Source organism: Myotis lucifugus, unplaced genomic scaffold (assembly GCF_000147115.1).
Source record: "Myotis lucifugus unplaced genomic scaffold, Myoluc2.0 scaffold_101, whole genome shotgun sequence".
In the NCBI taxonomy this organism is placed as follows: Eukaryota; Metazoa; Chordata; class Mammalia; order Chiroptera; family Vespertilionidae; genus Myotis; species Myotis lucifugus.
The window spans coordinates 3,808,742-3,835,606 of NW_005871149.1; the positions used below are offsets into that span (position 1 = coordinate 3,808,742).

Sequence of the window (26,865 nt, forward strand, 5' to 3'; positions counted from 1 at the left end):
ACAAGCTAAAAGAAGTTTATTTCTTAAGAGTCTCATTTATAATGGCTTTGGCCCAAAAATATATTGAAAATAGATTTTGTTAGAGGGGGGAAACCTAGATTTTTTATGGGACTATTTTATATAACTACACATTGGTTGAGCACATTTTTTCTAGACAACATATTTTCTCTTTATATGTTAAGTATAAAAAAGCCATTGTCAATGGAGCGCTTAAAAATACGATCTCAGAAAGGGGACTAGAGTCGTCGGGGTTCGTCTAACTTTCTACTTGACGCACCGAGGCCACGAGCTGCCGGAGGACAGTCCCAGGCAGGAACACGGAAGCTGGGGAAGCACCTTCTCGGCCGCGTCCACAAAGCACGTGAGTGTCCGTGTGCACACGCTGCACGGTACATGCCAAGTGTGTGCGCCGCCCTCAGCCTGCACGCTGTTACATGCCGTAACTCCTGCTTTCCAGGAAAGAGAAGTAGGTGCAGTTCCTGAACAGCGTTCTGAAGGGACACAGGGTCACTTTAAAAAATACGTCTATAGGAACTAGTGGCTTATTTTCTTCCTGAATTTTTAAATTCCAACAGAGCATCACTTTGCAAGCAGCCCTTCGGCCCAAATGTAGTGTCTCTGTTTTGATCTCTTTGTAAAAGAACTCTCTGTTCATCCATCCTTTTCGCCTGAGACCGTAAAATAAGGCTAAAAAAGTCCTCGTCTGGTACCGTCGGCCCCTTTGTGGCAGCGGGGGGAGGAGCACATCTCTGGTCGTCTAGTCTGGACCCCTGAAAGCAAGGAGAGCGATTAACACCCAAGTCGTGCAGGAAGGAGAGCATGTCTCTCTCACCAGGAAATGCAGCTGAAACACTGCCCTCCGCCTCTCCTTAGAAACGCGCTTCATCTTTAGACCTGAAACCTAGTAGTTTTTTCTTTTAAAGGCTTGTACCAAGTGTCACTTTGGTGAGATGGAGACACAGGTTGTAATCTTCCCACAACAGGCAGGGACAAGCGCGGCTCACCAGGGCCTCAAATCCTTCCCCGGGACCCCGCCCGCCACACACACCCGGGTCCCCCCTCTTCTCTCCGTCACCCAACACTCAGGCACCTCAGACCCTAGGCCTCAGCCATCAGCGCCCACGGTCATAGGCCAGACTGTCATCAACAATTGCACCATCTTTAAAATTGGGATTTCGCGCATCCCAGGCTGGCCACTGCCCGTTTTTCCAAACCGTCCTCTCTAGTACTCCAGTAACTTTTTTTAAATTGTGCCAAACATAAAATGTACCATTTTAACCATATTTATATGAACAGTTTAGTGGCATTAAGTTCACTCATGTGCAACCATCACAACAGTTTTCACCCTGCAAAACAGAAACTTGAACACTTTTAAACAGTAACTCCCAGCCCCTGCAGCCCCAGTGCACTTTCTGCCTCTGAGTGTGACTACTCTCAGTACCTCATGAGCAAAACCGCACCGTGTTTGTCCTTTTGTGACCACTTATCCCGCAGCATGTCTTTAAGGTTCATACATCTTACAGCACGTGTCAGGGTCGCCTCCCTAACGCGGGAAAATGCCCCATTCTGTCTATCACCACGTTTTATCCATTTATGGTGGGCAACTCATGTTCCTGCGGGTGTCCATTCTGAAGTAGGTTGTTGGGTCATATGGTAATTCTATTTTTAATTTCTTGAACTGCCATACTGTTGCCAACAGCAGCTGCACCATTTTACATTCTCTCACCTGCCGGGCACAAGGGTTCCAGTTTCTCCACATCCTTACCAGCATGTGTTCTGGCTTTTTCGGTAGTTGCCATACTAATGGTGTGAGGCAATATCTCATTGTGTTTTGATCTGTGTTTCTCTAATGATCTGGGATGCTGAACAGCTTTTCCTGCCATTTGTATATCTTCTTTGGAGAAATCTTATTTTTGAATCAGATTTTTGGTTGAGTTTTTGGAGTTCCGAATATTCTGGATTAATCCTTTCTCAGTTACGTTGCTTGCAGATATTTTCTGTGGTTGCTTTTTTACCGGCTGACAGTGTCCTTTGACGTATGGAAGCTTTACCTTTTGTTGCCTGTGCCTTTGGTGTCATGACCAGGAAATCATTGCCAGACCCACTGCTGTGAGGCTTTCCCCTTAGTTTTCTTCTAAACGTTTTACAGTTTTAACTCTTACCTTTAGGTCTTTGATACATTTTGGGTTAATTTTATATATGGTTTTAGGTAAGTGTTCAGCTTTTGCACATGCTTACCCAGCTTTTTATTTGTTGATAAGACTTCGTTCACCATTGAATGCTCTTGGCACCCTTGATGAAATCATTTGACCATGTAAGTGAGGTTCCCCCCCTTTTACATCTACACTCCAAACACTCAACTAATGTCGACACAAAATGAAGGAACATTCAATTCTGGAATATTTATCATAAAACAAAGATCATGACAATCAGGTAAGTCAATCCATGTGTGATGTGTTTTTAAATTTCACTTTAAGAATTATAACTTTTAAGATACAAATATTTTTAAATGTATTTTTTAATTTTTAAAATCACTTTTTTGGTATTTGTTTTGTTACTATTTCCTTTTAATATTTTCTATTATCAAATATCAGGTAGAGATCATTTTTACATGTAATTGGAATGTAATATCCTATATCAATAGATATGTACATAATAAACCATGCATTTTTTTCAAAGAGGTTCTCTATTCTATTGGTCTATATGTCTGTCTTTATGCCAGTACTGCATTGTTTTGATCACTAGCTTTGTAGTAAATTTTGAAATCACTAAGTGTGAGCCCTCCAGCTTTGTTTTTCTTGTCTATGTTCCCTTGAGATTCCACATTAATTTTATGGTAGATTTTTCTGTAAAAATGTCACTGAATGTTTGGTAGGGACTGAATTGACTCTGTAGATCACTCTGGGTGGTAATATTTTTGACAATATTAAGTCTTCCAACCCATGAACACCAACATTTATTTGTTGTTATTTCAGAAATATTTTGTAGTTTACATTGTACAAGTGTGTTACCTCCTTTTTATTCTTTTTGATGCTATTATAAGTGGAATTATTTTCTTAATTTCCTTTTTGGACTATTCATTGTTAGCATAGAGACACAACTGATTTTGGGGTATTGATTTTATCTCCCGTTACTTTGCTGAATTTGTTTCTTAGTTCTAACGTGTTTTTTGGTGTGTGTGAAATCTTTAGGATTTTCTACACAAAGACCTGTCACCTCTGAACAAAGGTAATTTTACTTTTCCTTTCCAATTTGGATGCCTTTTGTTCCTTTCTCTTGCCCAACTGCTCTGGGTAGAATTTGCAGTACGATGTTGACTGGAAGTGGGCGTCCTTGCCTTGTTCCTGATGTTAGAAAAAGCTTTCAGTCCTCTACCACTGATTATGATGACAACTGTGGGTATTTCATAAATGACTTTTATCGTGTTGCAGTAGTTTCCTGATATTCTGAGTTTGAATGTTTTAATGTGTTGAATCTTGTCAAATGCTTTTTATTCATCAATTGAGATGATTGTTATTTATTTTTACATTCTATTCGAGTGGAGGATTAGATCAGTTTCCATACATTGAATCAATCTTGCATTCCGGGAATAAATCTCAGTTGGTTGTGGTATATAATCCTTTTAATATGCTGCTGAGTTCTGTTTGCTAGAATTTTGATGATTTCTGAATCTATATTAAAAAGGATATTGGTTTGTAGGGTCCTATTAGCTTTGTACTAGGGCAATATATTGGCCTCAGAATGACTCCTAAGTCACAGGAAGGGTTCTCTTCAGTTTTCTGGAAGAGTTTAAGCAATACTGATGTTAGTTCTTTAAATGTTCGGTAGGATTCACCTGTGCAGGCGTCAGGTCTTTGATTACGGATAGAATCTCCTTAGAAATTATGGATCTACTTTACATTTCTTCATTATTTTCTTGGACAAATAACTAGAAACACGAAACCATCTCATCTAGGTTATCCAACTTATTGGCATATATTCATAGTATCCTATAATTTTTATTTCTGTAGAAGCAATGTAATGTCCACTTTCATTTCTGATTTTAGCAGTTTAGGCCTCATCTTTAGCTAGAGGTCAGCTTTTTCAAAGAATCAGCATTTGGTTTTGTTGATTTTTCTCTATTTTTGTTATATTTCTGCTCTCATCTTTATTATTTCCTTCCTTTTAATGTCAGCAGCATTTACAGCTGTAAATTTTCCCCAAGCCCTGCCTCCTATAAGTTTTAGAACATTCTAGGTTTTCTGATTTCTCTTTAATTTCCTAATTGGCCCAGTTTTCCTTGTTATTGCTTCTAACTTCATGCCATTGTGGCTGGAAAAGATGCTTGTATGATACCTAACGTACAGCCTACCTGGGGGAGGTCCCTGTGCACCTGGGAAGAGCGTGTTCTAATGTGGCTAGTAGCCCCGGGTGGTTTACTGGTTGCCCCGTCCACTAGTGAGAGGGTGGGTACTGAAGTCTCCAACGACGGCTGCAGAAATGCCCCTCTCCTTTAACTCTGTCCGTGTTGGCTTCAGTATTTCTTGGATCCCTGGGATCACGGCTTCTTTTCACATTTCACTTCCTTCTCCGTAGATTCTAAACCACTAGGAACGTGCTTCTCTCCCTTCTACCCTGTTCTCCAGGCAAAACACCAACCTCGGTTAAAGCTCTCTCCTTCAGCTGCTGTGACTGGAGAAGACGCACAGCAGCCCCCGACGTAGTTCAACTCCAGTGAGTCCTCAGCACAGGCCAGCAGTCCTGTTCCTTTCACTGCACTCAGGCTTTTAGTTTCACAAAGTGTTAGCTGTGCTCCACTTCCTTTCTTTTCAGCTTATGACCCATTACTTATTCTGCTGAGAAAAGATTCCTGCTTGCTCCCGCCTCCTTCAGTTACTCCTCCTCCTCTCTACTACCTCCCATGTTCCCAACCCACTCCATCCTTTGTCCCTATCATGTCACTAAAACAGTACCTTTCAAAATCACTAATCTCCATGTTGCCAAATCTAATCATCATCTTACTTAGCCATCATCTTACAAGGCTTTTAGCAGCACGTGACACAGGCGAACATCCTTCAAAACCCCTGCTGCGCGTGGCTTTACACTCTCAGGGCTTCCGGCTCTGGCTGATTGCAGACATTCCTCTATCAGTTGGATTTGCAGCGCCGAGTCCTCTGCTTCCTCCTCTGCTGCTCAGGTGTCATCTCTTTGCACGGCTTTAATACCGTTACCTGCTGCTGACTCCCAAAGTCACTTCTCTGTTGGGGTCACACTTTCATATCCAAATGCCTTCTTAGCTGAATGTCTGGTTCGGTGCCCGGGATTTACATGTGAGGGAACTCTTGCTGTTTCGACCCAGTCAGGTTTCTCCTCTGCCTTCCGGTCTCGTTAAATGGCACCATCCACCCCACGGGCTGGAGCCGTCCTTGACTCTCTGTCCGCCCTCTATCTCTGCCGCCACTCTGGTCACCCATCTTTGTGCTGAATGGCCAGGTTGGTTCCCACGGACAGCCAGGCGATCATGCAGACCCTCCTCACCTTCCCCGCACTCACCCCCCTGGGACTTCCGTCTCTGTGGAATCTTTCACGTGGCTGATGCTTTGCCTCATTCCGGTCTCTTCAGAGATGTCTTCCCAAACCACCACACCTCACACAGACACTCCATCACAGCCTTTATCTCGCTGCCCGACTCACACGCTTATCCCTGCAAACGTGTCTAAGGCCTCGCCACTGTCCAGAATAAATGGGGCCAGACAGAGGAAATGCCTCTTCTCAGTGAAAATAAGCATTATTTTCAGTGAAAATAAGCATTATTTTCCTCTTTCCTGAAGCTCAGTGGTTAGTAATTATTGAAACAGCTAAAATGTGAAAGCTACTGCACTGTGAGCATTTCTCCCAAATGCTGAACAGTCTAGAAAGGGCCCTACACTAACTTAGCCACTGGCTTAGGGCAGACGGGCTCTTTGGCGGATTTTCTCCCATTTCTTTGAGTCTTTCCTCCACGTCACCTCACCAGACAGCCCTCCCCGCCGCAGAATCCTAATCCCGCCAGAGCCAGGCACAGCGTGACACGAACAGGCACGTACCTGACACTTGACGAGGATGTCGAAGAAGTCTTCGTCAGGCTCCTTGTCACTCGTCACCAGGTGGCCGAGGACAGACTGGTTGTTGTTTGGGGTCAGGCGAAGCCCTGGCAAGTTACTGACACTGGCCCTCTGGTCGTCCAGGCGGCGGCTCTGCGAGCTGGCCAGGAGATCCAGAAACTCGTCCGTGTTGGGGGACACCACGGAGACAGATGGTGCTACGAACAGGAAACCGCCCAAACATCAGGCATATTAGTTACAGACACAGCTCCTTCCTGCTTGGCTCTGTCTCTGGTGGACAGGGGAGTGGATCCAGAGAACCCCTAACGTCCATTTGGGGTGCTTCCAATGTTACTGCATTTCCCTCTTGTGCAGAGCTCGATTTTACAAGGTGAAGTGGGACAGTGTTCTTATTCCACCTGGATAGGAACCATCGAGCTAATAACTATACTTAGAGTTAAGTGCTGCGGGCAGGTGCCCTAGGGCGGCAGTCGGCAAACAGGGGTCCGTGAGGTCCGAAAGGTTGGCGACCGCTGCTCTAGGGCAGAGGAAGTCACCTGTTTCAGAAGTTTCTTTTCATCCAGATGGGAAGCACCTGCGTATTACATACAACTGCCGTTTTCTTCCCAACCCTAAGACAGTGGTTCTCAACCTTCCTAATGCCTCGGCCCTTTAATACAGTTCCTCATGTTGTGGTGACCCCCAACCATAAAATTCTTTTTGTTGCTACTTCATAACTAATTTTGCTACTGTTATGAATCGTAATGTAAGTATCTGATATGCAGGATGTATTTAGGCGACTCTTGTGAAAGGGTCGTTCGACACCCAAAGAGGTCGAGACCCACAGGTTGAGAACCACTGCCCTAAGAGTAGGGAGGCAGATACACTCGGGAACTGACATCCGCCTTGTTCGACCTGCACAAATACCAGTATTTGGGCTCAGCTATTGTACTTCCCATTAGAACTGAGTTCTCAGAAATAACTAAGGGAGCTATGAGAATTGGGCAGAAGCAGAGGTAACTCACTTTTTCGCTTCACTCTCGGGGGAGTGGACGGAGCTGTGCCGGAAGCCGTCCCGCAGGTCTTGTCTTGTAAGCAGCACCGCTGGTCGTCCATCCGGTTGCTCTGAAATCGGCTCAGGAGGTCAAAAAACCCTTCCTCTCCCATCGTGTCTGCACTGAATTTCTGAGAGAGAGAAAAGCTAAATATCCCAGGTCACCAATGGAACAAGATGAGGATTAAAAATTGGCGTTTTCTTTGTAGAAGTAATACAAAGTGATGGCGATGTTATTACTAAAAAGCATTTGTAGTCATTTAGTTTTTAATCCTTGTATTTCTAAGGCTAAAGCAAGGGACCTCAGACTCGGGGCACTGCTCCAGGTCCTGAATGAGTCAGGCAAGTATCAGTGACAGGCACCGCCTCAGGCGGTTTCCCTCTCCCTCGGCCACATCCGCACTGCCAGCTCCTCTTGTGCTTTGGGGCCACTATACAATAGGGTCACGATAATAGGGCCACTAGAACTCAGCACTACGATACCTCCACAGGTGATCTGATAACCGGCTATGGAGCGACTGACAGGCAGGGAGCGTGTACACTGTGGGGACACTGGACAGAGACGGCTCACGTCCTGAGCCAGACAGACGGACAACATGAGATCTCATCACCCCACTCAGAACAGTGTGCAACTCAGAACATGACTTATTTACTCTGGATTTTCAGTTGAAGTTTGGACTGCGGTTGATCACAGGTAATAAACCTTGGAGAGCAAACGTGGCTAAGGGAGAACTGTACTCCAAACCTTATTTTAAACATACGTACCCTCTGGGGGTTTGGAACTCGGTGCTCATTGGGATTCCTGGCATCTTGGAGAACCTTAGTGGAGGTACTAGTTTTGTATTTTTTCCCCTTCAATCTGTTGACAAAGAGTAGCTTTGCAGAAGGTTTGGCAATGAGGGGTTTTTGTTTCGCAAGAATTTCACTGTTCCAGTTCTGTACCTGCAGGATTATAAACGCACATGTAAAGCAGAGCGTGAAGAAACCACCTCTGGTTTCCTAGAATATTAACCCGCCATCTACTCGCTCAGTATTGGGGGGGTGAGGCTTAGACCTTTTTGTTTGTTTTTTAATCCTCACCTGAGGACATGCTTGTTAGAGAGGAAGGGAAGGAGAGAAACATCGATTGGTTGCCTCCCATACGAACCCTGACCTGGAGCTCACAACCTTTTGGTGTATGGGCGACACTCCAACCTACGGAGACACCCGCTAGGCCGAGGCTAAGAGCTTTTAACAAATTCCTTCTTGCCAGGAGAGTTCATTATTTCCATAGCTTGTACCAAAAGCAAACTGTAGATTTCTCATTATCAAAACAACATGGTGGCTTTTAAAAACCCAAGAATAAGAAATCTCATCAAAATAAACTTTGAATGGTCAGAGAAAGAGCCAGGGTTTTATTCTGGGTGTGAGTCACTTAAATATTACACCCAGAAATGTTAGATATATGTAAAAGTTTAACTGCAAAATTTAACACCTAAAACTTACACAGCAGCATTTTTTGTCAATAGAGCTGTACTGTTTTCATAACCATTACTAAATTCTCAATAGGCAAAAGTCTAATCAAATTTATATGATCTGGTTTAAACACAGGTAACAACCTTTTAAAAAATGGTTGAATAGATTTTCCTATTAGAGTTGACATACAATATTATTAGTTTCAGGTGTACAACACAGTGATTAGACATGTATATAACTTACAAAGTGACCCTCCCCCCCCCATTAAGTCTAGTTCCCACCTGGCACCATACATAGTTATTACATGACTGACTATATGCCCTGTCACTATTTTGTAATTGTCAGTTTCTAAATCCTTTTCACCCAGCCCACCAAACCCCCTCCCATCTGGCAACCCTCAGTTTGCTCTCTGTATCTGTGTTTGTTTTGCATTACCACCTTTGAACAACAGATTCAAAATATTTTTTAATGCATAGGAGAAATATATACAAACATCAACTCATATGTTATACACCTGAAACCAATATTATAACTTCAACCAAAAAACATGAGATCTTACATGAGGGGAAAAGCACCACGAATATTTTTTGGAAGTCACAAATTTTAGTGAGCATACAACTCTAAATATGGAGTCCATGAAAAATGAGAATCAACTGTACGTAAAAATTAACTATTTAAATTAAAAGTTACTAAAATAGCTAGTGTGGCTCAGTGGTTGAGCATCGATCTATGAACCAGGAGGTCAGTTTGATTCCCGGTCAGGGCACATGCCCGGTTGTGGGCCGATCCCCTGTGTGGGGTGTGCAGCAGGCAGCCAATCATTGATTCTCTCTCATCATTGATGTTTCTATCTCTCCCTCTCTGAAGTCAATAAAACATAAATTTTTAAAAATTACTAAAATATTTTTAATAACAGTTTAAAAAATTTAAAATATAAAAACTACCCACCTTGTCTGGTGTTAATTTCATAAGTTCCATGTTTTCCATACTGTGTCGGCGTCCAAACTTGGGGCGTGCACCTTTGTAAAAAAGCAATTTAAATAAACCAGGGAGGTTTGCTGTAGGCATAGAGACAGACCCGAGGAAGGAAAGACAGAACCTATACTTATATGCCTTCATATATGGAAACTGTTACCTCACAAAAATGAATCCCTTTTTAATCATACTGTGGGCATTGTCCTCTCAGTGTGTTTTACCTCTTTATGGTTTCTTTTAACAAAGTTCTTAATTTCAACATCAGTCTTTTCCTTAGTGGTTTTGTTTTCTGCCTGAGACATCCTTCCCCTCGGGCACAGACTCAGGAGACCACTCCCTCCCTCGGGCAGTTCCTCTGACTCGGTGTCCGCGTCATAAAGACTCGCTGTGGGGTAATTCCTCGTCGTCTGTAAGGGGTCAGTGCAATGCCTGACAGAGTCAGCGATGTCAGCCAGCAGCCTCGTTGCTGCTCTAAATGTTTTCCATATTTAAATCTTTAATCCAGCAAGGATTCATTTTTGTGAGGTAACAGTTTCCATATATGAAGGCATATAAGTATAGGTTCTGTCTTTCCTTCCTCGGGTCTGTCTCTATGCCTACAGCACACCGTTTTAGTTACTGCAGCTCTAAAATCTATGTACCTGTGGATGATGTCAAGACATGATCCCGTTTCTTGTTTTTCATGCTTTGCTTTCAGTTCTCAGGCTTTTTTTTTTTTTCCATATACATTGAATGAAAGTGGCCTCATCAAGTTTCCCAAAATAACTCGCGAATTGCTTGGTAGTGCATGAAATTTACATGAGTTGGGGAGAACTGACATCCTTCTTAATAGTTTTCCGACTTAAGCGATTACAGGGTTACAGGAGGCAGCCGATCAATGTTTCTCTCTCATCAATGTTTCTCTTTCTCTCAAATCAATAATAAAAAAATTTTTTAAAACCACTGCTGGACCTGGTTTGCTGATATCTCATTTAGAGTTTCTGCATCTATGCTCATGAGTGAAGACTGGCCTGTAATTTACCTTTTTTGTATTGTTCTGTCTAGTTTGGAAATCAAGGTTATACTGTTCTCAGAAAGACTGAGATCTACAGAATTTTGTGGAAGGTTGGAATCAATTTTCTTCAGTGCCTGGTAGACCTCACTAGTGAAATCATCTGGGCCAGGCATTGTGTTAGTGGGAAGTTTATGTCCACTTTTTTTTCTTCCTTGAGTAATCTTGCTGTAGATCTGTTAGTCTTTTTATAAAGAACCAAATTTCACATTTTAGAAATCTCCCAAATCTTTGTTTTAATGTCATAACCTGTGTGAATAAAATGTTGAACTTCCTGTGTTATATATCCTCTGGATTTGGTGAGCATGTGGTGACCAATTTAAATGTGAACCTTAAGGATGCAGTTGGGTTTTGAAGACCCATTACTTACCGTGCGAGCTGTTATCAATTTCAATGTTTTCAGACATCACTGAGGTGTTTGTGCTGTAGCTCAGCCCGAGAACCATCTGAAGGTCGGAGAGGTTCAGCCGCGCTGTTAGCTCGCCGCTGCTGTCCCCGACCTACAACCACAGCATGTGTATGTCAGAGGAAGGACAGAGAACGGTGAAGACTAGCTGAGAATGTTGTGAACCGACTGAAATTAGGAGACTATGAATTAAATGGGATTTTTATAGAAGAAAGAAAAGGGAAGTTTCTAAAACATGACAATAGGACAGCTAATTTTATTTGATCAGCTCTTTAGTTCTCTAAATATTAGATTGCTCTTAATCTGTGATCATCCTATGTAATAAAAGGCTAATATACAAATTGACCAAATGGTAGAAATGACCAGTCGCTATGACATGCAATGACCACCAGGGGGAAGACGCTCAACGCAGTAGCTGCCCCCTGGTGATCAGTGCGCTCCCACAGGCGCTCAGCCAGAAGCCGGGCTCATGGCTGGTGAGCACAGTGACAGTGGCAGTGGCGGTGGCGGGAGTCCGCTGCCACAGCAGCACTAAGGATGTCGGACTGACGGGCATCCCCCTAGGGCTCACAGACTGCGAGAAGGCACAGGCCGGGCTGAGGGATTCCCTCCCACAGTGCACGAATGTCATGCAGCGGGCCTCTAGTATTAAATAATAGTGTGGTTCTTCTGTGACACATTAACTTGGCATCATATGAATTAAATTTCCTTAGAATATTTTATTTCCATAATATAGTAGTAGCTAACATTTATTAAGCCAGCACTAGACATTATCTTAGGCATATATATGTGTGCTTATATGTATATATCATTCATATACTTTTAAAAAATCCTTACTCAAGGATTGATTTTTAGAGAGAGTGGGAGGGAGGGAGGAAGGGGTGGAGACAGAGAGAAACAGCAATATGAGACACATTGTTTGGTTGTCTCCTGCCTCGCCCCGACCAACTGGGGCCCAGGGATTGAACCTGCAACCCTTTGGTGCTGGGGTGACATTCTAACCACTGAGACCACTGGCCAGGGCCACTTTATATATATTATCTCATCCTTATGATGACTTGCAAGCTAGATATTCCCATTTTACAGATGACAGAAGTGAGGCTCAGAAAGGTTTCTAAGCTCAAATAGGCAGATGGCAGGACTGTAGCAGGAGCCAGTCCTTGATTCTAAAAGCCGTGCTTTTCCTCCCACACACACTGCTGGTCCATGAACTGGGGGTGTGGCGGGCATATTCCGGTCCCTGGAAACCAGCCTCACCTTCCACATCAAGGCCAGTGCGAACACACCTCCGATCAGCATCTCAGATGCTGGGAACAATATCGACTCAGCACTGGCCGTAGAGGAGCGATCCCGGCAGTGCCGGGCTGTCCCTGCCGACCGGGAGTCACAGCAGCACAGACCAGCTTTCGGCTCCTTACCTCTCTCGAAATCTCCAGGTGCTTTTCAGCAAAGTGCATGGCTTGCTCGTGGTTGCCTAGGGCTGTGTACGCGTTTCCCAAGCTCCAGCACGCTCTCCCTTCACCGATTCTACGAAATGATCAAAGCAAACTGCCGTTATCTGGAGAGAGGTGAGCGTGGTCATGCTGCCCAGCAGTAACTGAGGTACACACAGTGCTCCGCGTTTACGTGGTATTTGATATAAAAAACCTACCATCTCAATACTAGAGACAAGCTAGAATACCCAGAAAACACTGAAAACCCAGAGTCCAGTATTAAAACACCTTTTAAAACACACACTATATGACAATCCAGTCAAGTCGCAGGGGCGGGTCTGTCCCCCGCCCATGTTCTCTGCAGCCCCAGTGATCATGCAGCCCGTGCCTGGGAACCATGGGAGGGTGAGGGGTGGGGGAGAGGGGAGGATTCGCTCCCTCGGGCAGTGTAAGAGTTTCTCCTCTGTCCTGAGGTGAAACCTACTTCCCTAACATACACAACACAGACCATAGGCCTGCACATATATGCTGTTTGTTCATTCAGTGAAAAAAAGGAATTAGCCACTAACATTAACAATCAGAAGGCTTCATATAAAACTCAGGACTTGCCGAAACCGGTTTGGCTCAGTGGATAGAGCGTCGACCTGCGGACTGAAAGGTCCCAGGTTCGATTCCGGTCAAGGGCATGTACCTGGGTTGCAGGCACATCCCAAGTAGGAGATGTGCAGGAGGCAGCTGATCGATGTTTCTCTCTCATCGATGTTTCTAACTCTCTATCTCTCTCCCTTCCTCTCTGTAAAAAATCAATAAAATATATTTTTAAAAAAACAAAAAAAAAACCTCAGGACTTCTAGCTTCTCTTAAAAAGGGGGGGTCACTGGACATAAGGGACCTTCCTTCCTGCTGGCGACAATGAGCGGCATCAGGTAGCAGCCATCCCCGTCACACGGCCGTGCGTCAGTCCACCCCATCCCACACTCATCTGTCGAGGGCGGCTGCAGTGGTTGGACTGTGACCTAGTTACTGATCTGGGTTGAGGGCTCCCTGGGACCAGGCTAATCCCCTAACGTGCGAGCCTTCCAACAAAACTGTACAGAGGATGTTACTGAAACAAGAACTTCCTTAAAAAGAAATTAAAGAGGAAACACAAAAGACACTTTACTAAAACACCTGTTTCACCGCCACCGCAGTAGCGAGGTGGGCACTCACCTATCCTTGAGCTCCTGCGCGATGGCCAGGTGCTTCAGGTGGTAGTCGATGGCCTTGTCGTAGTCCTGGAGCAGCGTGTAGGTGTTCCCCAGGCTGTAACAAGACTGCGCCTCCACGGCTCTGTCTTTAAGCTGCCGAGCCAACAGCAATGTCTTTCTGAAGAAGAAATTAATGCTTACATAACCATCATAATTAACACTCACTTTTCCACCTGCCTGTAAAGTGAGTCTGTTTTAGAGCCTAAGATCCTACACTTTCTCCAGGACTCCAGACAAGATGAAACCCAAAAGCAAATCCAGACTTTTGGGGTGGGTGAGAGTCCTGTTAGTTTTCCAGATAAAGGAGCAGTGACACGAGAGCAAGTGCTTTGCATGTGAACACTTGGTAACATGTAAGAAAACCTTCCCTGTTGCAGTGACAATAACTTAAATGAAGAGACAGTGACATACCCTCTCTTTCAATCATATGTTGCCTTCACATCTGTTCGAAATTTAAAATACTGAGTTAGGCCATTAGTCACAAACTCATGAAAAATATTTAGTGCGTTTAAAGATTAACCGAATTCTACCCAATGCCTATGGAACCGCCAATGAGAAGCCAGTGTAGCATTAAGAGTGGGCCCCAAGGCTAGACTTTCTGGGTGATATATTTTATTTGAAAAGAGTGGTATATTTTATTTGGAAGGATATTTCATATCTAATCGGCCAACAAATAGTAACCATTAATTAATATGTTTAAAGTAAGGTGGGATGACATTCTAGCTTTTTAGATGGACCTAAAGCAATTTTACCTTTTTTAAAATGACAAAATATTCAGAGCTTTCTCACATTGGATTCTCTAACAATAAAATACAAATGAATCACTGTGTCTTTGGCTCATGCAACTGGATTCTGCCAAAGTCTGTGTGGGCCTTAATCCCCACTAATTAGGGGAAACTCCAGACACCCCAGAAGCACAGAGCAGGCCACGCCAGGCAGTCTGCACACGCCGTCGTCCATGGACAGATTAGAAAGACCTGCCACAGAGGAGCTGGGACTGCCAACGGGTGAGCGAGGGCAAAGGCAGGCAGAGAGGTGCGACGGTGGGAAAAGCCCAGTGATCGTGGGGAATTGAGGACCCATTTTTGTTACCAGGCTTTCTTTTGGCCTCTGCAAATCAGGTGAGAAAATGCATATAAATATACATATTACACATGCTAATAAGGAAGGTAAGGATTTCTTCTAAAAAGTTTTAAGGTAAAAGTAACCGTGTAAAGGGTCATACTGCTGCTGTTAAACCTCGGGCACAGTAATACTCATTGAGCGCTGTGCAGGCCCTGTGCTAAGAGAGCACTTCATACAGTCCTCCAGGCAGTCCTCACAGCAGTCCAAACGCAGGTGTGGTGTCTCATTTCAGATGAGGACCCCGAGGCTGAGAAGCCCGGGTCCCACTGCCACTGTGCAGCCAAGCGCAGGTTCTGAGCCTCCTGTGACTGACAGGCTGCATACCTGCTCATCTCACACTTACACAGAAATACCAGACTCACTTGTAGTAGTCAGAGGCCATTTCAAATTCACCAAGAAATATATATGCATTCCCAAGGTTGCTGTACGCTCTTCTTTCGGCTGCTTTATCCCCAAATTCTTTTGCTATAAGGAGACGCTGAAAGAGAAAGCTCCGGTGAGACAGAGCCATGACAGCCAGGACCAGTCTCATCCCTGCGGACACGGCTGGAGAAGCTGCTCCAGGGCCTGCACTGACCTGCTCGTGGGCTATGACGGCGTCTCTGAAGTTGCCCAGGAGGTAGTGTGTGTTCCCCAGGTTTCCAAAGGCGCGTCCCTGGGCGGCCCGGTCACCCAGAGCGGTCACCAGCGATAGGTTTTCCCTGAGAGCAGAAAGTTGTGAAAAGATAGGATGGGGGATTTACTTATTAGATTTACACATCTAAGTCTTTTTATCATAAAACAGTTTTTAGAAAAGCTTCCAGCCACAACGTGCCACATCTTAAAGGTGTCTGTGGTGGAGGGTGGCTGTAGGAACTGGCTGGGACATTTTACTAAACCATCCGGTGGGTTTCTGCCCAGAGTCAAGGACGCAGTCAGTCTTGAAACCCCTAAGCGAGCAGTCCTCTGAGATTCTACTGATAAGAGACTAAACTTACCCAAAGTAACTTAGACTAACCAAGGTACTTCTTTTTTCTGCCACTAAGTGGCACTGGTCTGCAGTCTAAAAGGAAGCTTTTCTGGGGACACTAATACAACTCTGTAACCTTTCAGAACAATTTGGTTTATTTTTACTTGCTAGTCCAAACTTTTCAACCTTTGCCAAACCTTAAAGCTTCCTCTGGGGTAAAGAATGCACAGCACCCACTCTCACCACTCCTGTTCGACATAGTACTGGAAGTATTAGCCATTGCAATTAGACAAGAAGAAGAAATAAAAGGCATCCAAATTGGAAAAGAAGAAGTAAAACTGTCCTTATTCGCAGATGACATGATATTATACATAAAAAACCCTAAAGACTCCATCAAAAAACTATTAGACTTAATAAATGAATTTGGCAATGTAGCAGGATACAAAACTAACGCCAAGAAATCTATGGCATTTCTATACACCAATAGTGAACTTACAGAAAGAGAGACTAAAAAAGCAATCCCATTTACCATCACACCAAAAAAATTAAAATACCTAGGAATAAACTTAACTAAAGAGGTAAAAAACCTCTACTCAGAAAACTACAGAATGTTGAAAAAAGAGATAGAGGAAGACATAAACAGATGGAAGAACATACTATGTTCTTGGATTGGTAGAATCATCATCATTAAAATGTCCATACTACCCAAAGCAAAATATAAATTCAATGCACTTCCCATTAAAATACCAACAGCATATTTCACAGACCTAGAACGACTTTCCAAAAATTCATCTGGAATAAAAAAAGACCCCGAATAGCTGCAGCGATCCTGAGAAAAGAACAAAGTAGGTGGGATCTCAATACCAGATATCAAGCTGTATTACAAAGCCACTGTTCTCAAAACTGCCTGGTACTGGCACAAGAACAGACATATAGATCAATGGAATAGAATAGAGAGCCCAGAAATCGGCCCGAACCAATATGCTTAATTAATATTTGACAAAGGAGACAAGAACATACAATGGAGTCAAGACAGTCTCTTCAATAAATGGTGTTGGGAAAATTGGACAGATACATGCAAAAAAATGAAACTAGACTACCAACTTACACCATACACAAAAATAAACTCAAAATGGATAAAGGACTTAAATGTAAGACGGGAAACCATAAAAATACTAGAGGAATCCAAAGGCAACAAAATAGACATGCCGAAGCAATTTCTTCACCGATACAGCTCCTAGGGCATTGGAAACTAAAGAGAAAATAAACAAATGGAACTACATCAAAATAAAAAGTTTCTGCACAGCAAAAGAAACCATCAACAAAACAACAAGAAAGCCCACTGCATGGGAGAACATATTTGCCAATGTTATTACTGATAAGGGTTTAATCTCCAATATTTATAGGGAACTCATACAACTTAACAAAAGGAAGATAAACAATCCAATCAAAAAATGGGCAAAGGACCTAAATAGACACTTTTCAAAAGAGGACATTCAGAAAGCCAAGAGACATATGAAAACATGCTCAAAGTCACTAATCATCCGAGAAATGCAAATCAAAACAACGAGTTACCATCTCACACCTGTCAGAATGGCTATCATCAACAAATCAACAAACGACAAGTGCTGGAGAGGATGTGGAGAGAAAGGAACACTCGTGCACTGCTGGTGGGAATGCAGACTGGTGCAGCCACTATGGAAAATAGTATGGAGTTTCCTCAAAAAGTTAAAATTGGAACTCCCATTTGACCCATTGATCCCACTTCTAGGAATATATCCCAAGAAAACAGAAACACCAATCAGAAAGGATATATGCACCCCTATATTCATAGCAGCACAATTCACCATAGCTAAGATCTGGAAACAGCCTAAGTGCCCATCAGCAAATGAATAGATTAGAAAACTGTGGTACATCTACACAATGGAATACTATGCTGCCGTAAAAAAGAAGGAATTCTTACCATTTGCAACGGCATGGATGGAACTGGAGAGCATTATGCTAAGTGAAATAGGCCAGCCAATGAAAGAAAAATACCACATGATCTCACTCATTTGTGGATAATAAAGACCATTGTAAACTGATGAGCAAAAATACAGAGGCAGAGCAGCATCAAACAGACTGTCAAACTACAGCGGGAAGGCTGGGGAGGGTGGGGGGCGGGAAGAGGGGGTAAGAGATCAACCGAAGGACTTGTATGCATGCATATAAGCATAACCAATGGACACAAGACCCTGGGGGGGGGGGGAGGGAGGCCAGGGGAATGTCAAGGGGAGAAAAAAAAAAGGAGACCTATGTAATACTCTTTGTAATACTTTAAGCAATCAAAAAAAATTTTTTTAAATAAAATTAAAAAAAAAAAAAAAAGAATGCACAGCAGACCCCGGCTGGCAGCAGGACTCACTCGTAGAGATCCACGGCGGCCTGCAGAGCAGCGCGCACCTCCTCGGGGAAGTCGCCCGCGTCCTGAGCGCCGGGGCAGCTGAAGCTCTTCCCTTTGGCGTGGTACACGTTGCCCAGGTTGTAGAGCGCTCTCGCCTCTCCCACCTGTGGAGACGGCAGTGTTTACTTTCACCTTTTGCACCCGGAGGGCAGGTGGTGTAATGCCTACCACACACTCTGCAATGTCCTGGACCTCATGGCCCAGAGGAAGGTTCTGCTGGCCACCCACACAGGACCCAACAATGGCCGCCAGGAAGAAGGGCCTCTCATTGTTGACCTTCCCCTCTACTTAATCATTTGTATGGTTCTTCTGTTTTCTATGAATATTTTCCTTTTGATATTAACTTGATTAAATGATTAAACAGAATTAAAACACAAACCAATTCAGTGAAAATGTCCCCTTTTTACCTTGTCGTTAAGTTCTCTGGAAATATCGAGGTGTCGCTGACAACAGACCACGGCTTCATCGAAATTTCCAAGAACTTTCAAGGTGTTGCCCAGATTACCACTCGCTTTGGCTTCCCCCAGCTGGTCTCCAATCGTCCTGAAAAATAAATAAATAAATAAAGCACTTAAATCTAAAGTGGCCAGGATACAGTTTCCCTAGAGGACAACTAATGTGCTTATGTAAGAAAGACCCATTAGCCTTGAAACCTACTTTGAATAAAAATTTAAAACTTACATTTCTGTACTTAAATGTAATTAATTTTCACTCATTTAATTAAACTCTAGGGTCATTTCACTATTATTCATTCAGTTAATTAAACTCAGCCTAAAGATTCATTTTAAAATGCAATGCTATTTCATTAGAACTCACTAAATGTATTCAATTGGTCTTTTAAATTGAATACAAATATCATGAAAGTGACCATTTAGGGAGAAAGGACATCGAGAAGCTTAAGCCAATCACCTTGCAAGAGTGAGATCATGATGGTGGTATTCCAGGGCTTTGGCGTAATCGTGCAGGTAGAAGTAGGCGTTGCCCAGCTGGCTGTAGATAGCACTGAGGGTCTTCAGGTCCTCGGTTCCCACCTGAACTGCGGCTTCAAAGAAGGACACCCCCGCGCGGCAGTCTCCAGCCTTGCACAGGCGCTCCCCCTCCAAGGCCAGCTCCAGGCAAGAGGCTTCCATTCTACAGAATGACACAGACAGTCACATCCGTCAGCACATCAGGGCCCCACGGCCTTCCCTTCCATACGCCAGGCAAGTGTGGGCTGTGGCTGCCCCTGCTCAGAACAGCTGCCTCCATAACTGAAGTGTCTGTGCGTGACTCATCAAACGGTAGACCTCTATTTATGCAAGAGGTCACCTGCCTACTCAATGTCTCTGAGCCTCAGTCTTTTATATAGAATAGCTAACTATTTCTACATGGAGCCCATTTTAATGCCCCCCCCACACACACACACACATACACACACAGCAACCCACTTTACCAATGAGAGAACCTAAGAGTTCCCTAAACCAGCGGTTCTCAACCTGTGGGTCGCGACCCCTTTGGCGGTCGAACGACCCTTTCACAGGGGTCGCCTAAGACCATCCTGCTTATCAGATATTTACATTACGATTCATAACAGTAGCAACATTACAGTTATGAAGTAGCAACGAAAATAATTTTATGGTGGGGTCACAACATGAGGAACTGTATTTAAAGGGCCAGAAGGTTGAGAACCACTGCTAAACCGTTAGAGTTGTGGCAGACTTAGAGACTTCCTCAGGGAGATGGGGTGCCTGAGAAAGTGAAGTCCCACAATTATACTCTTCTCGATCCAGGTGTCCAGGTAACCTACTCACCTGTCCATCACCCTCCTCCCATCCATCTTTCTCACACACTCACTCTCCTTCCTTTTCCCGCCACCACACGATTACTTGTACTTAGGAAAATAAAGGAGCAAATGTCTTGATCCACAAGGCACACGCCATAAGAGCACTACGTGTCAAGAAGCTACACGTTAGAAAGCAAGGCTTAAAGATTCACAGAAATTCAGTTCTCAGTCTGTCACTGAATTTAAGTCAGAAGAATTAACTACATCCAGGGAGAAAAAGCAACGATACTTTGGATTCTAATCCTAAACATGAGTAGGTGTCGTTCACCACTGTGTTTCTCCAACATCTGTCACTTCTGCCATGTCTACGTTCCAGCTGTCATTCCCTTCAATGGCTTTCTGTAACGTCCTTCAAATGGCACCGTCATTAAAAAAAGACCAAAGCAGGACTGTGAACTGAGTCTGATGTGACACTAACGCTCGTTTTCTCATGCACATTAAAGCACACATGTCGCTATTGAGACAGAGAAGCAAATAAGGTTCCCATGTCCCACACCTGGCGTGCGCGTCCCCTGTGGAAGACTGGTTTAGCTCATCCGTCTTGGAGCTGCACCACTGAATGGAACCCACTGGGATTCGCTTTCAGCAAGTCTAACCGGGCGCTGGGCTTGGTCCTGGCGACAAATGAGGCCAAAAGGAAATCTGGACCAAAAACCCCACAAAACCTGAGGAAAAAGAAAAATCCGGACCAGGGGCAGCGAGCCCATTTCTGGTGCAAAGCCGGCCTTGGCTCAGAGCCTTCGTGGCCACCTCGGACGGTCGGTTTCAAGCTTTCCATCAGGAATCTACTGTCTTATGATCCAAGGGAGACAGGATGCCCCCTCACCCATGGAACTAAGCAAAACAACGCAAGGGACCCTCTGCTACCACTTCGCTTCAGCAGCAGACAAGCCAGTCAGACAGGAGGGACGAGGGAACGCACGCGGGCGTCGGTGACACCAGAAGCCTGACGTCGTTACGTTTAGGCCACTCAAGTCACAGGTCTCTGTCGTTCACAAGTGAAAACTGCCCTTTGGAACCATATTTCTGAAAATGAAAGAGTTCCTAAAAGAAAAAGTATTTTGTTTAATGTTTACGAGGTTACTGGTATAGTATTCTGTGTGTGACAAGAAGTGAGTCAGCGAAGTAGTAATGTGTAAACGTGATTTTTATGAAAGGTTCTTTCACTAGATGAGGTGCCTTAACTAGTTGTCTTTGTCTAAATACCGAAACCACTGAATTTTAAGAATTATCACAGGGAAAAAATTAGAAAATATATTTTTACATATAAAAAATATTAATTTTTCTCTTAAAATACATTTCTTTTTTAAAATTGAGCTATCATCTGTTAAAGTGTGTATACATTTTTAGGGACACTACACACTCACACAGTGCAGTTTCACTGCTAGGAAATGTGTACATAATAGCTCCAAGCATGCAAATAAAAAAGCTGTATGTAAAAAACACAGCCCACTCAATGTCCCATCGGCAGGGTACTGGTTAAGGAGTGCTCTGCCACCAATCAGTGGGATACTAATGACAGCCCCTATTTCAGGGCAAAGGTCCCACAGAGCACACCAGCAGCTCAGGGCCAGGAGGCTGCTGACCGGAAGGCAGGGAGAAGGCAGAACCAGGCAGAACGGAAAAATTAGAAGCTCGTCACGGTGTCCACATATAACAGAAGCGTCTCCTCAGATCTGTGTCTTCACCACAAATACTGACCTCCTGCGCTTAAACGTACACAGCGTTACACTGAGCCGTCCGTCCAGATGACGGTGCAGTGAACACAGCCTGGCTAAGGGCTGAGTGGTGTCATACAAGCTACCGGGGTCCTCAAACTACGGCCCGCAGGCCACATGCAAATACAAATATTGTATTTGTTCCCGTTTTGTTTTTTTATTTCAAAATAAGATATGTGCAGTGTGCATAGGAATTTGTTCATAGTTTTTTTTTTAAATATAGTCCGGCCCTCCAATGGTCTGAGGGACAGTGAACTGGCCCCCTGTTTAAAGTTTGAGGACCCCTGAGCTACAGTTTTAAAAAGTGTTTTGCATGATTCCCGTTAGAAACAGCGACAGCAGCTGGCTGTGCGGCCCTTGAGATCCGCGGAGTGAGCTCCCCAGGAAGGCACTTCAGTCCCTGCGCCTGAAAGCAAGACCCAGACACTAGCCTCTGGTTCATTCCCAGACACGTTATGGCTCATGTATCTTATTAGAAAGAAGCCAGTATTCTGGCAAAATCTCCAAGACTTCAATGAACTATATCTCAGTGCAAAACAGTCAAGGCAGGTTGGTTTGTAAATATTTTAGAAGATCATTAAATAGTAACAGAGAAAGTAATTTCATATCCTCCCGGTCTCTGCGAGAGAATAGAATTACTTCCTTTGTTTACCAGTTGGGTTGAAAACAAAGAAAACACCCAGAGTAGAAGGCAAACCAGGAAAACTCCTCTCCATTGAAGCCATCCACACAGGTTCCTTTGTTCTCCCCCAGCCCTGCCCAGTAACCATAAATCATCGGAAATGTTTCACTTTTGCTGACTGACCACGACAGCTATAAGTCATTTTCTTCTGCACAACCTCACATTTTCATTTTTCCATTTTAATATTATTTTTAACTTTCCTTCCATGCTAGGTTTTTTTTCTCTACCTCCTTAATTTTGGTTTCTTGAGTTCATAGTACATCAACGAAAGCAAAAGAGGTTAGATCACGGATGCTGCCTCATTTTAGAAGATTTAATGCGGATTATGTCCAAGTCTGACTCTCTCTGCAAAGGGCTCACTCAGGACTTGAGACTCAAAGCCAGCCTGCTCCGCAGCGTCTCAGGCGTGCTCTGTCTCTGTGGTTGTCGAGTCTCCAGACCTCAGCTCCGCCCCGTGTGTGCTCACTGGGCACCAACATTTTCCATGGCCAGTCCTGGCTTGGCCCCACAATTTCCATCCATTCAATTCGCCACATATATCTAGTTATCTAGTTTATTTGTAGAAGGGAAAAGCAGTGCAAAATCATCTTGATTTAAATTCTGATTGTAACTTTGTTTTAAAAGTGATTTTACTACATATTATATCAAATTCAAATCTCAAAATAACCCTCTGAGCTATTACAGAGGGGAACCGTCAGACAGTGGAAGTGAACTTCTCAGGCTCATACAGAGGCAAAGCTGAGAAATGAAATCCATCTGTCTCCGAATCCAGCTCTTCCCACTACTTCACGTCACCACAAACTATCTTCAGAAAACAATTTTATTTACTTATTTTTCATTTAAAAAAAACCCCACCCGAGGATGTGCTTTTATTAATTAGAGTGAAGGGGCACACCGCTCTTGGGAACCTTCAGCAAGACCGATAAGCATCTCACTAGGTTCACCTGATGGTTGTGTCCAATGAAGTTCAATGGACATTCCATCGAGGGAACTGAGCCGGAGGACATGCGAGGCAGGGCTGCCCTAAGGGAGCGAATGGCCAAACAAGGAGTGGCCAGGGAGGAGGACACCGACATGTTGATGTGAGCAGACACCTGCATGTTGCCACATGGTGCTGAGAGCCGCATGGGAGCACAGAGAGGGGACGCGGTTTCCAGGAGGAGAGATCTCCGAGCCGGCTCTTAGCTGCTGGCGTGGAGCAGCACGAATGCACCGGGGAACAGAGCTCAGAGCGCCAGGTGAGGCCTGGAAGTCAGGGTGCAGGGACAGGCAGAGGCAGACAGCGAAGACCCGCGGTCCATGTAAGCTCGCTCTGCCTGCAGGGACGAGGAGCCACCTAGGGATTAGCTCTGTGGGTCAGACTGAGGCCTCAGGGCCGATTTAAAGGATGGACTCCAAGAGGATGAGAATGGGGGTCTAGAGGAAGGACGAAGGGGGATGACGACAGCAATGGGGGCGAGGGGAGCGGGTCCAGATGGGTACATGAATCTGAGCAACACAGGAGGTAAACTGACAAGTCTCCACACTGGATACAGCGCGGGAGGAGGTTTCTGGAACTATGCCCCGAAAGGTGGAATGAGGGCAATCCATGTATTAAAAGCTCATTTTAATCATGTTGAATGCCTTCCGTTTTCTTTTATTTGAAACTTTTTTATTTTTAATAAAGATGCCCTCCCCTTAACTGTACAAACGTCCTTGCCCCACGCCCTAGCATGAGCCATCCGCTCCAGGACAGTCCCCCCGCCTCCTAAACGTGTGTTAACACAGCAGAGACCTTCACTCCTTAGAGATTTTGAATGTCCATTGCTGAATGTTCTCGTATTTATTTAACATTAACTTGTCACCGTTTCTTTTTCTGGTTTTTGGGTTTTTGTTTTTGTTTTTTAATTTCACTGATTTCAGAAAGAGGAAGGGAGAGAGGGATAGGAACATCAATGATGAGAGAGAATCATTGATCGGCCACCTCCTGCAAGTCTCCAACTGGGGCTCGAGCCTGCAACCCGGGCATGTGCCCTGACCTGGAATCGAACCGTGACCTCCTGGTTCATGGGTGGATGCTCAAACACTGAGCCACACCTGCTGGGCAACTTGTAACAGTTTTGATAAAGAAGTTATTGGTATCTAATCACCTTACTAAAATTTATGTCTTCCATTCTAATATTTGTGTTTGTGTTTATTTTACAGTTTAGTGCAATGACCAGAACTTCCAGAATAAATGTTAATAATGAAGCAGATATTCTTGCTTTGTTTCCAAATGTACAGAAATGTCATTAATATTTTATCACTAAATATTAAACTGGCTATTAGCTTATCATGTTTAGAAAAGTACCCACACATTTCAACATTAATTCCCATTTTTAAAAAAGCTCATTTAGAACGATCACCATTTAAAATTTGTTAACACAAAATTAGGTCATTCAGCTGACCACATTACAAAATCCATCTTTTACTGCCAAAGATTTAGAAATATTTTTCAATTTTATATTTGCATCATAGAAAGAGTTATAAAAATATAAAGTAACTATTGATAAACTCTTCCACAGAACAACAGAAAACAAACTATATAGTATATAATTGGTCTCTACACCATTTTCCTATAGGAAGGAAATAAAAGCTTACAACCACCACAACAAAAGAAAACGTTTTTTATAGGAGATACTAACTATGGCTGGTATATTTTGAATATTTTCAAAGTTAAATCTGAAATGATCAGAGTTAAATACATATTTAAATAAGGATTTAAAACCACCCAGGAAGAAAGCAGCTCTTACCTGTAACGAACATGAAAAGAATGGTCTTCCCTCATGCTCACCAAACTCTCCTCCATCGAGGCATATTACAAGCTGAGTGCAATAGGAAACTATCTTATTCTGGGCCGATCCAGTCCTGTGCGATGGAGACTCGCTGCAGAAAGTGTCCGGTTAGCAGAGGAACGAACTGGCGTTAATGCATGCTAAGCTCCTGCTGCTTCTTTATTAACAGTGAAAGGAGGTCAGTGTCAGGCAGCTTAAGGTTCACTGGGCCCCAAATCCTGGCATCTCTGGCCCTTTCAGCAGCACTTCAGCAACATTTCTGCAAAAGGAATACAAACGCAGCTTAAGGTTCACTGGGCCCCAAATCCTGGCATCTCTGGCCCTTTCAGCAGCACTTCACACAGCACACGGCGCAGTCGCCCTCTTGGAGAGGGAGAGAGGGAGAGAGAGGGAGAGAGGGAGAGAGAGGGAGAGAGAGAGAGAGAGAGAGAGAGAGAGAGAGAGAGAGAGAGAAGGAAGAGAGCCGAGCCTGACTGTTGCCAGGAGCCTCTAAGTAAGGGTGCACATGAGGCTTATTTCAGAGCTACTCTCAAGTTCAATTTTAAACTGGCTTGAAATACAATTTTATGTCATATTTTCTTTTATAAACAAGTATAGAATGTGTATGATATTATCTAAAAACAGAAGTATGATATTTTAAGCTTTTAAAAACCACTATTAACAAGTAAAATGAAAATTCAATAATTACTAGTATTTGAATTGATTCTAAACTCTGCAAATTTCTTTCTTCAAAGAAGATATTTGTGCTGACATTTAGGCTATACTTGTATTCATCTGCCCTCAAAGTATATTGTATTTGAACTCATTAAGGCCTTTAAAATGTTTTTATTACTATTGAGTAGGTACAAAGAAAGTTAGGAACTATGTGTATGGTGGGATGACCCAATGAACACTTCTATGCCACCACCCGGGCCAAGATACAGAACAGTGTCACTGCCTTTGAAGTCTCCTGGTACGTCAACCTAATCCATCTTATTTCTTTCCCCTCTCAGGTGGTACTGGCATCAAAATGGACACAGAGCAATGGGACAGAACAGAGAGCCCAGAAATAAATCCACGCTATCTGCTCAATTAATCTATGACAAAGGAGGCAAGAATATACAGCGGGAAAGACAGTCTCTTCAATAAATGGTGCTGGGGAAACCTGGCAGATGCAAAAGAATAAAACTGGACCAGCTTCTTACACCATATACAAGAATAAACCCAAAACAGATCAGAGACTTAAATTAAGACTCGCAACCCTGAAACTCCTAGAAGAAAACAGAGGCAGTAAACTCTGTGACATCATTCTTAGTGATATTTTGGGGGAAATGTCTCGGGCAATGAGGCTACATCAAAATAAAAGGTCTTACACAGCAAAGGAACCATCAACAAAACAAGAAGACAACTTTCTGAAAGGGAGTAGGTATTTGCCAGTGACACATCCAATAAGGGGTTAACATCCAAAAAGATAAGGAACATCATACAACTTATAACACCAGAAAAACCAAACAACCCGATTTAAAAATGGGCAAAGGAACAGAATAGACATTTCTCCAGAGAGGACGCACAGAAGCCAACAGGCATGTGAAAAGATGCTCAACATCACTAATCATCAGAGAGAGAGAGAATTTTTGTTACCGTTAATCCT

At 43.7% G+C, this 26,865-nt stretch overlaps 1 protein-coding gene across 3 annotated transcripts; it reads right to left on the minus strand.

The window, feature by feature from the left end:
- GPSM2 (G protein signaling modulator 2) lies at nucleotides 1–25,494 on the minus strand. Of its 3 annotated transcripts, XM_023757102.1 has the most exons (15): nucleotides 25,194–25,494; nucleotides 20,890–21,066; nucleotides 19,110–19,331; nucleotides 18,608–18,743; nucleotides 18,162–18,304; nucleotides 15,386–15,509; nucleotides 15,171–15,286; nucleotides 13,646–13,801; nucleotides 12,422–12,530; nucleotides 10,968–11,097; nucleotides 9,520–9,590; nucleotides 7,882–8,058; nucleotides 7,088–7,247; nucleotides 6,066–6,280; nucleotides 1–770 (listed from the first exon to the last, which is right to left on the minus strand). In XM_023757102.1, exons 3-15 carry the CDS (start codon nucleotides 19,328–19,330, stop codon nucleotides 543–545), a joined length of 1,986 nt encoding a protein of 661 aa, XP_023612870.1. In that variant the 5' UTR covers nucleotide 19,331; nucleotides 20,890–21,066; nucleotides 25,194–25,494; the 3' UTR covers nucleotides 1–542. The 3 variants fall into 3 exon arrangements, with proteins under 3 accessions (XP_023612870.1, XP_006092674.1, XP_014314532.1); XM_006092612.3 differs by lacking the exon at nucleotides 20,890–21,066; XM_014459046.2 differs by lacking the exons at nucleotides 20,890–21,066; nucleotides 25,194–25,494 and adding an exon at nucleotides 20,291–20,312.
- Between the last annotated feature and the right edge of the window lie 1,371 nt (nucleotides 25,495–26,865).